This window comes from Polyodon spathula, chromosome 4 (assembly GCF_017654505.1).
Source record: "Polyodon spathula isolate WHYD16114869_AA chromosome 4, ASM1765450v1, whole genome shotgun sequence".
In the NCBI taxonomy this organism is placed as follows: domain Eukaryota; kingdom Metazoa; phylum Chordata; class Actinopteri; order Acipenseriformes; family Polyodontidae; genus Polyodon; species Polyodon spathula.
In genome coordinates this window covers 20914228-20924628 of record NC_054537.1, presented here as the reverse complement: position 1 = coordinate 20924628, position 10401 = coordinate 20914228, and the positions used below count along the sequence as shown (strand labels likewise).

Genomic DNA, 10401 nt, shown 5'->3' with positions numbered 1-10401 from the left:
CAGCATAACGAGTGCCTAGATATATGTGTATGTGTGTGTGTGTGTGTGTGTGTGTGTGTTTAATTGAGTGGTTTTTCTCCATATTACTGCCGCTATTCTAGATAAGGACCCCATCCTGGTACCCCCTTTTTTTCCTACTCACTTCATTTTATTTATTTCCCCTCCCCAGAGTAAGTCTTGGCGACTGGCATTATATAACAATCTGTCATGCTCTATTCATTCCTTTGTCTCATGTGTTACAAGTACTGCTTGTACCAAAACTCCAATTTCATATTGGTAAATTTCAATTTTTGCTTCCGAGCATCCTCATCACCATGGCTAGTACCAGGCTGAGGTCTTTGTGTGCCATTCATTTTCTTTTGGAATGTGTAGCCTACACATGCAGGGTTGACCCAAACTCACTATTTATTGTGAGAGGTGTGCAATTCTCCACGACTATTTGTGGTGAGGGATATTTAAATTGGTTTATTGTGGAATTGCCTGCTTTACCTAATTAGTCTTATAAAATAGGTTGTTATTTTGACACCGAGTGTGGCTGTACTGAACACGCACATTACGTGGCTGTTTGCGCTTGTTTTTCCCCTTTATATATTTGGGCCTGAGTGATCTACACTTAAAGATAGAGTCTGAAGTTATATGAAATAGAGCAGCAACCTTGGACAACTGTGCTGAAAAGGTAATATCAGAGGCTTTAGCAAAGCATTTACCTGTACTGTGAGGTGGCATTCAGAAGCTTTTTGAACCACGCAATGGGAAAATCAACCCTGTTATGCAATAGAATCTTAGAAGGATAAACATTAGACTACCTTAAAAACAAATGAAAATTGAATTGCTTGAACAGCTGGTTGAAAAGTATTCAATTATATAGATATGTGTCAGTTACTCTTATTGTGGTACTCAACTGTTCAAGAACTAAGGAAAGCAATTTAGATACCATGGGTCTGGAACTGATTACTGAATTCTCTTGGTGATAGTGGAATAAACACTTTCAGAATGCACTGGTCCAATCTACTTTTTTGGCTCGTGTCATATTTCATTGCCAGTTTACAAATTTTGAGACAGTATCTCGAAACTGTAACCACCTATCTATCGCTCAAAAAGTTAATGATTGGCTAATGCTATGTGTCAGGAAGACATACCTCTTTGAATTTTTAACCTATCATGGGTGGCTTTGGAGATAGTTTATAAAAAAAAATAGAATAAAAAGCTTAGAATAAATAATGACAAATATACTGTATAATGACTTGAGTTAAATATGTTGCATACAGATTTAGGTGGGGGGTGGGGGGGTGGGTGGGGGCAATAACTTGACCTCCTCACTTGGTTTTTAATTTATTGCATATAATTACAGTTGCAGTAGACATTTTATGAACATTTTAAATGGATTTAATGGTGTCAAAAAGTTAAAAAAAGACACATGTCTAAAATGGTCTAAAACATTAATCCCAGATGACACTGCTACATGGGATACCAGGCAGACCATAACCTAGCAACCTGAGAAGCGTCTTTAAAAGTTAGACTTTTATCGCGGTGCACTGTGCTGAGAAAGAATGATGACGCTAATTCAGGGGAGTTCACTGACATACTGCAGAACAGGCTAAATCATCAACTCGCAGTATCTCTGCATGGAGCATTTGGAAGCTGGAGCTTGACAAATGGGTCTAACAGCATAATAAAGGAAACCTTTAAGCTAACCTCTCAAATTTAGACTGATGCCTTGTCAATAGCTGTCTTAAGAGAAGAGCATAAGGTTAACCCCCTACTGAATTAGCTGGTATTTCTCAGCCATTATGGCATGGTCTGCAACAATAAAGGAAAAAAAAAAAAAATACAGGATCAGCAGCTTTGAGAGCTGGCCTGAAACACTTGGTAAACAGGACATTCAAACAGGACATTCAGTTTTTACTATGCAGACATAAAGGGAGGGCCAAACAGATCCATCCCAAAAAGTTTTTTGTCTGAAAACAAACTGTAATATATACAGATAGTAGACAAAAAAATGCAAACACCAATGTAAAGTCACTTAATAGGGGGTTGGGCCACCATGTACGGCTGGTACAGCCTGTATGTGCCGGGGCATAGAGTCTACCAGCCTCTGGAATTCTGCAGGAGGGGTGCGGCACCATTCTTCCATGAGAAAATCAATCAACTCATGCCCGGTTGATGAAGGTGGAAAACGCTGTCTCAGGCGTCATTCCAGAATATCCCATAAATGCTTGATTGGGTTCAGACCTGGTGACTGAGAAGGCCATGACATATGGATAATATCAGTGTCATGCTCATCAAACCATTGGGGGACCACACGTGCTCTGTGGATGGGGGCATTGTCATCCTCAAAGACACCCTCCCCGGCAGGAAAGAAATGCTGCAACATGAAGTGAAGATGATCACTCAGTACTATTAAGTAGTGATTATCATTGACCTTGCCTTCTAAGGGAATGAGTGCACCCAAACCATGCCAGAAAAATGCGCCCCACAACATTATGGAACCACCAGAACCAAGCACTTAGGGCTGTAGAGTTCTTTAGGTTAGCACCATACATGCACTCGTTCATTTGTCGAGAACATGGTGAAGGATGATTAATCTGACCATATCGCATTTCTCCACTGCTCGGTAGTCCATTGCCTGTGCTCTTTGCACCACTGGACTCGCAAACGTGAATTTGCCAGGTGTGATGAGCGGTTTGTGCACTGCAACCCGACTATGGTATCCTGCTCTGTGGAGTTCTCGGCGGACCATTTTCGATTAAACTGGCTGCTTGTGCCCCAGGTTGAAATTTGCAGTCAATTGATCTGCAGTTGCTCGCCTGTTTTGCCTTGCACTTCAAATTAATACATGAATATGACGATCCTGGAGTTCCATACTTGGTGTCCCTCATTTACCCAGGTGTTTCCATTTTTTTGTCCACTACCTGTATATCTTTATCTTTAAATGGGGAGGCACAAAAATGCCACTAAAACTAACCTAGGCCTTGTTTGAAAACCCTGCTGATCCAGTGTTCTGTTTTTAAACAAAACACCAAAGGATACCAGAAGTTCCTAGCATCCTTTGCTGTGAAGCCCCCTGACAAGCATGAGAGAATGTGGCACTGTAGAGAAACCATTGTGAACACACATTATTTTACCCAATGTTGCATACTTCAAAACCAAAACTGCAAATCTGATCAAATACAGTCAACTACCAAGAAATAAATAAACAAACGTTTCCAGGTAATTTCTTTTTTTTTCACTGTTTAGTGAAAAAAAGAAAAAAAGGAGGATGGAACTGAACACACCTTCCAAATAAAGAAACACAATAATGAATAAGCACGTGCCTGCCTATCCACAAATACTGCAGTGCCACCTAGTGGTGATGACAAAAAATAGAAACTCTTCCTTCTATATTTTTTATGATTTAAAGATGATTTATGACAAATTAAGTGTAATACAAACTGTACACAAATATGCAAAAGTAATTGGTCTAACACACCTGATGCATCTGTAAAATACTGTACAAAAGTACAGCAATATTCTGGCAAGTTTTAATTAACTCGATTAGTATTTGCTGCAAAATTAAGTACGACCAGTAAATGCCTCCAATTAACACCCTAATAATGGGACCATAAATAACTTAAGATAGATGGCTATGGAAAGTTACTGGTCATGACATATAAGACTGCACTATGTCCAGTAACTTTCCACAGCCACCTTCATCTGCCAGGTGATTTTCTCTGAGACAAAGGTGTTCACAGTATTTAAAGCAGGAGGCCTTTTTTGAAAAAGAAGGGTTAACATTTTATGCAACTGTACAAAAAGCATATCAAGTTTGGATGTATATGCAAGACTGTAAAGCCTTCATTATCAAGACAGAAATACAGAAAGTTTGTTTGTTTATTTGTTAATACTGGAATTTGCATTTTTAAATAGATTAATAATTCAGAGAATGGCCTCCACTATTTGCAAGATGTGTATGTGATGAACATTTTAAATCAACTTTCATTACTTTATTACAAATAGATGGACAACACCGTTGTGCTCACTCCTCTTCCCTCGTCCCCTGTGGTGGAACCAAATACTGGTTAACCTCAGTCTTTTACTGTTTTCTGTTGCGTTCTTAAAACCCACATATTCAACCTTTACTTGTAAATTCCTTTTTACATATTTTTAATTTCCTTTATTTTTATTTATTTTGTATATATTGTATATATCTATTTGTTTTTGCATTTTTATTGCCTGCAACTTATATGATTTTGTTTCATTTCTGTAAATCGCTTTGGATAAAAGCATCTGCTAAATAATAATAATAATAATAATAATAATAATAATAATAATAATAATAATAAATAATAATAATAACACTTTCAATAAACCTGACTCATTATTGTACCATGTTAATTTATTCCTTAGCCCTTTATGCCTTACCCTAACCCAAAGGTCAATGTGTATATAACTGATTTTCACACAAAGAACAACATTGTCATTATATTCCTCACTGAAATTAATCAACATCAATTGTATATATGCTTTGTTTCATTTGGTTGGTGCAGCACTAAACTTTTTTTTTTTTTTTTTTTTTTTTTACAAAGGCTTAAAACTAGATTACTGGTGTGAATGCATGTGATTGTTACAGGACGAAGGCTTGGGTCATGTACAGACCTATTCCTCTTTCCTTTCAGATATATTTAAATAAATATATACCAAAACAAAATGTATGTCCTGTAAATAAAATGGTGTCCTATCCATGCACTGTGAAGAGAAGAGTCAGGAAAATGAATGGAAGGGGTAGTAATAATCACTTCAATATACCCCATTTCTGAAAAGCTGTTTATAGTAGTAACTCTCGCTGTTGTCACAGTGGCTGGATTTGAAAGTTCCTCCATCTTCTGTTTCATTAGTCACAGTCAAGTTTTGCTTCCTCTAGAAAATATACGGATTACTTTCTCTTTACAAACTTTATTCCAGGTGTATTTTCCAGCATATAGTGGTAAAAAAAAAGAAAAGAAATGTGTATTTTTCAATTTGTCTGAGTCTTACGCAAAACCTATTTTAGTTTTACTGATACAATAAAATATTTTACTTAATACAATATTGAATTGTCTTTGTGTACCATTTTCAAGTGTCCTGGGGATATGTATATTGTATCTATTGTATAACTGCTTAACATTTAGAATGCAACAGGGAAAGAAAACATGCCAGGGAAAAAGAGCCAGGGATTAATCCTGATGGTCAGTGCTTGTCTTAAATTCTGCACCTCCCCCTTCCTCCCACTAACAACTGGGATCTCTATAAATTCTCCAAGATCTTTGCTGTGCTTGGATAATTCACCCAAGACCACCAAGGAGCCCTAATCATGGCCAAAGAATTCCGTAACCATGCATTCTGGAGGGGTGTGATGGCTGAGCTGATAGGCATGACTTTATTTGTCTTCATTAGTATAACAGCAGCTCTTGGTTCAGAATCCACTGGTCCTGCTCAAGAAGTGAAGGTGTCGCTAGCCTTTGGGCTAGCTATTGCTACTTTGGCACAAAGTTTGGGTCACATCAGTGGGGCTCACCTGAACCCAGCAGTGACTCTAGGGCTGCTTACAAGCTGCCAGATCAGTGTATTCAGGGCTGTAGTGTACATAATTGTTCAGGTCCTGGGTGCAACGATGGCCAGTGGAATTGTCTATGGACTCCAACCAATAAACAGTACTGTCAGCCTTGGTCTGAACACGGTAAGTGTGGAACTTATGTTTCTTTACAGAACATGCTAATGAAGTATTGAAATAAATTGTACATTGAGCAATATGCTTTTATTCCAGCTGGGTTTTGTAGCTACTGTTTTTTTTTTCTCCTTATTTCTAGTACTATATAGTATATGTTAGTTTATTTTTCTGTTGAATATTTAATGTTGTGTTCTGTTGAATAATTTATTTATTTTTTTAATTCATGTATTTAAGGCAGAAATCCTTGATTTTTTAATTTCACTGTAGTTTTATTTATACTAACAGCTGACGTTTTTGGTTTGTACTTTATTATATCATACATATTGCATGAAAAGTATGCATTCACTTCCCTTTCTTACACTTCATGTTAATCATATTCTGTCACTTGCACAGCTTCCTACAACATCTACCAATTTAAATCTCTGGTTATATTTCTGCTTTCATTGTTTACTTATGGTGAATAACATAAGCCACTGCTAGGACAGATGATACCTTTACCTATGTAAATAAACACAAAAGAACAGAACCAATAAACAAATACAATTAATTACATATCAAGCAATTTAGTGCAAAAACTAAGCATAAAGGTAACAACAATTATTCTGTACCCACCATTTTTTTCAAACCCATTTTATGAAAATTAGGCAGATAGCAAGTAAAGAAACAGAAAAGTAAAATTGAAAATAACGTATTTGTACAGTGTAAAATTGTGATTACATTGCATCCTATAAATCGTTACACATTTAGGGCTTATGATAAAGTCATAGTGTATTGAAACTTTTTGTATTGCTTTTTGTCATGAATTCAGAGCCCTAGTGGTATATTCTATCAAGTGTTTCTGACATTGCTGTAAAAGAAAAACAAACTGATGACCTGATTCAAAGAAAAAGTGTAACTACAGAATATAATATGTGATGATAAAGGAGGACTCATAACCACACGGTTTCACCAGTGCCAAAAAAGTTATGACATGCACCCCAACACCTCTCCCATCATTATGTTTTGCACAAAAACAACCACCAAGTATGACACACGTGTACCCTGACTAACACTAACCTACAAACGCATCATGACACCTCTTCATAAAAAAAAGACCTTTAGACCTACATATAGTACATGATATTTAAATTGAATGTAAGTTAATATATAGAAATCCCCTATTATTCCCTATATGTATAGACTGTATTTAATAGTATATAATGATACTTTTTCTAAAATGTTTCAAACAAGTCACAGTTTACCAGTGTAAACCTTTAATTTGTGGACTAAATTTCCTTTACTTCTTTCCATTTCTGGTGCAGTTAAACAACACAAGTCATGCCCAGGCCATATTTATTGAACTTCTTGTCACCTTCCAACTGGTCCTCTGTGTCATAGCAACCACAGACAAGAAAAGGAGTGATGTTACTGGTTCTGCACCCTTGGCCATTGGACTGTCGGTTGCTCTAGGACACCTTGGGGCTGTAAGTTGTGCTGTATATGGCATATACATCTTATATAAAAACATGCAAATAATCACAGCAGGGATCAATTGAGAAACAGTTTTCCTGGGGGTAAGGGTGGACCCACCACCCTATCCACTGTGGGGGGGGGGGGGGGGGGGGTGGGGGTCATGTTCATCACAGAGAGAACTCTGTCACAGTAAACCACTCTCTGTTTCACTGCCAGTATACAACTAGCCCCCACAAATACAGAAGATGAATAAGGGAGCAAGTCCATAACTTACATTTCTGCAGAGCAGTACATTTTTAAGGAGAATTTGGCAAACTCCTAACTTCTCTCTTAGTCGATCAAACAGACTGGCAAGTAACTGCACTGTCGTAATTAAATTGTGAATGCTACCTACAGCTATGGCCAAAAGTTTTGCATCACTTACAATTTTAGGATTGAGATATAATTAAAAAAAATTCAAAAAAAAAAAAAAAAAAAAAACTATACCATCATAATTTCAATTTTTATTAAACATCATTTAATCAAAGAAAATACAAAGTGATATTGCAAACGTCTACAGGAAACCATAATAGTAGTACAGCATTTCATGTTAGATTTCCAAATTATTTTGTTTTATTTTGTTGGTTTTTCGTTAAGTATATGGAAAGCTACAGACTGGTATGTAATTCAATATGTTAATGTAATATTATTCAGCAGGTTTCATTCGACTTTATGAAACAAAATTAGTTAATTATATGGGGTGATGAAAAACATGGCCACACCTGTACATCACAGCAAACAAACTGTCTTCCCTGAATTGCTCCTGTAAAGAAAATGTATCCTAATAATTAAAAACTGATTTCTAATTAATTACTTCCTTCTGTTAACAAAGCAGTCTAAGGATATGTTCAGTATACAGACATGTGTGAACATTGTATGTGATGTACATCACATGGTGTGTGTATATTATATATATATATATATATATATATATATACGGGGGATATTATATATATATAGATCTAGATACTAAAACTATAATTTCTATGATTTTTTTTTTTTGTATTATTGGGTGGTTGTTAATCCCCCCCGATCTTAAAATTGTAAATGTAAATATATTTCTATTAATATATAATGGAATCAGACTGTTAAACAATCTAATCAAGTCTGTATTATTCTCTCCAGATTAGCTACACTGGCTGTGGAATGAACCCTGCCCGGTCCTTTGGCCCAGCTGCTGTAATGGGGAATTTCAAAGATCAATGGGTAAACACTTTCAATCAAACACCCAAACCATTACTGAATGAAATGTAATAAAAATGAATAAACTAACAAATAACCGATTGAACCCAAATGTACCGCGTAGGACAAAAACATCTGTAGCCACAGGTCGTACAGTAACCGTGGGCAGCCAGTAGCTCTGTATGTCAGGAATGCCATAACAAATGAACAGTATTATAAATACATGTGCAGGGATTTGCTAACCCTTTCTGCAACTCCCACTTTCTGTGGATAACCAAATCATAACCAAATCCTGCCAGTGTCCTGCGTTTGCTCTGTCAAAATCACAACATGGTAGATACAGAATGTGATCACCATGTGATATTGCTTCATCAGGGGCCACTATGTGCAATTTTGTATCTTCTCGTGTTCTCAATGGCTTGTTATGTGTATAAAAATTCAGCATTGTGTCAATTGTAAATAATTAATTGTCTCAGAATATGGAATCATTTAATACTTTGGTTAATGACTAGATAGTTTATCATAGTGTTGATTTTTTTTCTTGTTTAATTCAATATCTCAGGTTTTCTGGGTGGGACCCATGGTTGGCGGTGTCGCCGCTGCACTCGTTTATGATTTCATCCTCTGTCCCAAACCTGATGATCTGCCTGATCGATTGAAGGTGCTGGTCAATGGTCAGGCTGGAGAATATGATGTCAGCTCACCTGAAGACAACAGAGTAGAAATGACATCAAAATAAGCAGAAGATGATGTAACACATGCTTTATTTATACGGCTACTCTAGAGCTATACTGATCCATGCAACAAAATGATACTGGAAGTTTCCAGAAAATTACACATTTTCTGCTTCCCAATATTGTTTATGTTGTTTAGTTTGTGCGCTCTGCCTTAGTTCTTAAGTTTATGTAATATGTTTTGTATTTTTAAATCTAAAAGGCTTCATGGTATTTTAACAGTATTATATAATAGTTTTAGTGTTTATATGATATTTTTAATTTTTATTTTTAAAATGCTCCTGTAAAACAATGTGTTAAGATTTTTGTACAAATGTTTAATTATATGATAAGACTACTTTAAAATATAGATATATATATATATATATATATATATATAATATATATATATATATATATATATATATATACATATGTTTGAATACAAATGTCACAGATGGTTTTGGCACGTCCCTTTTGTGCTACAAGTCATTAGATCTTTTTGCATGGAAGGCTTTGGTTGCAAGGGTGTGCGGTTCTTTGATGGAACCAGATTCAGTTAAAATGTGTTTGCCCACTGACGATGGGAGTGAGAATGTAGAGATGGGAGCCCAGCTAACAAGATTTAAGTTTTTGCAGGTATCAGGCTTTTAAAGACTGTCACCCACACCTGTGAGCAGAAACTGACTCACTGAGAGCAGAGACTGACCCAAGACTGTCACAGCTCCTGGAAGCAGGCTGATCTTTGGGAAACAAATTGAACATCTGTGAAACTGCAACAAATATTGTAATGACTATAAAGTGTTTTAAAGAATATACAACCATTAGAAAATATTATTAGCATATCTGTGTAAGGCCTGTTGTGCTGTTTGCAGAAAATAGGAGGCACTTTTTTACACAAGAGAATTGTGAGGGTCTGGAATCAACTCCGCAGTAATGTTGTTGAAGCTGACACCCTGGGATCCTTCAAGAAGCTGCTTGATGAGATTCTGGGATGAATAAGCTACTAACAACCAAACGAGCAAGATGAGCCGAATGGCTTCCTCTCGTTTGTAAACTTTCTTATGTTCTTATGTTCTTAACCAGCCCGAGCTGAACCTAACACAGAGTTCAATCCTGCTGGGAAAGGGCTGATTTGTTAGACATGAATTGGATGGTCTAAACGAGCATGTATTGATTTAAATAATATGATGTCCTCTTAGTCAATAATCATAGTAATACCATATGTACTCTGTTTCAAATAGACCTGTGTACTCGGTAGAAAATATTAAGTATTATAGCTGTTATGTACAGTCTGTGAAACAGCATGCAGAGAAAGGTCGGGCTGAC

General features: G+C 36.3%; 1 protein-coding gene across 1 annotated transcript; it reads left to right on the top strand.

Annotated features, from left to right (window-relative positions):
- The first annotated feature begins 5286 nt into the window (after positions 1 to 5286).
- Positions 5287 to 9319, top strand: LOC121314305 (aquaporin FA-CHIP-like). The gene is made up of 4 exons (XM_041247415.1): positions 5287 to 5695; positions 6988 to 7149; positions 8303 to 8383; positions 8922 to 9319. Exons 1-4 carry the CDS (start codon positions 5330 to 5332, stop codon positions 9096 to 9098), a joined length of 786 nt encoding a protein of 261 aa, XP_041103349.1. The 5' UTR covers positions 5287 to 5329; the 3' UTR covers positions 9099 to 9319.
- The last annotated feature ends 1082 nt before the right edge of the window (positions 9320 to 10401 follow it).

What these genes read in the sequence shown, in the direction of transcription:
- LOC121314305 (XM_041247415.1), top strand. Translation starts at nt 5,330, where the DNA reads ATGGCCAAAGAATTCCGTAACCATGCATTCTGGAGGGGTGTGATGGCT. An exon ending in TCAGCCTTGGTCTGAACACG is followed by an intron (nt 5,696 to 6,987) that starts GTAAGTGTGGAA and finishes TTTCTGGTGCAG; the next exon opens with TTAAACAACACAAGTCATGC. An exon ending in GGAATTTCAAAGATCAATGG is followed by an intron (nt 8,384 to 8,921) that starts GTAAACACTTTC and finishes TCAATATCTCAG; the next exon opens with GTTTTCTGGGTGGGACCCAT.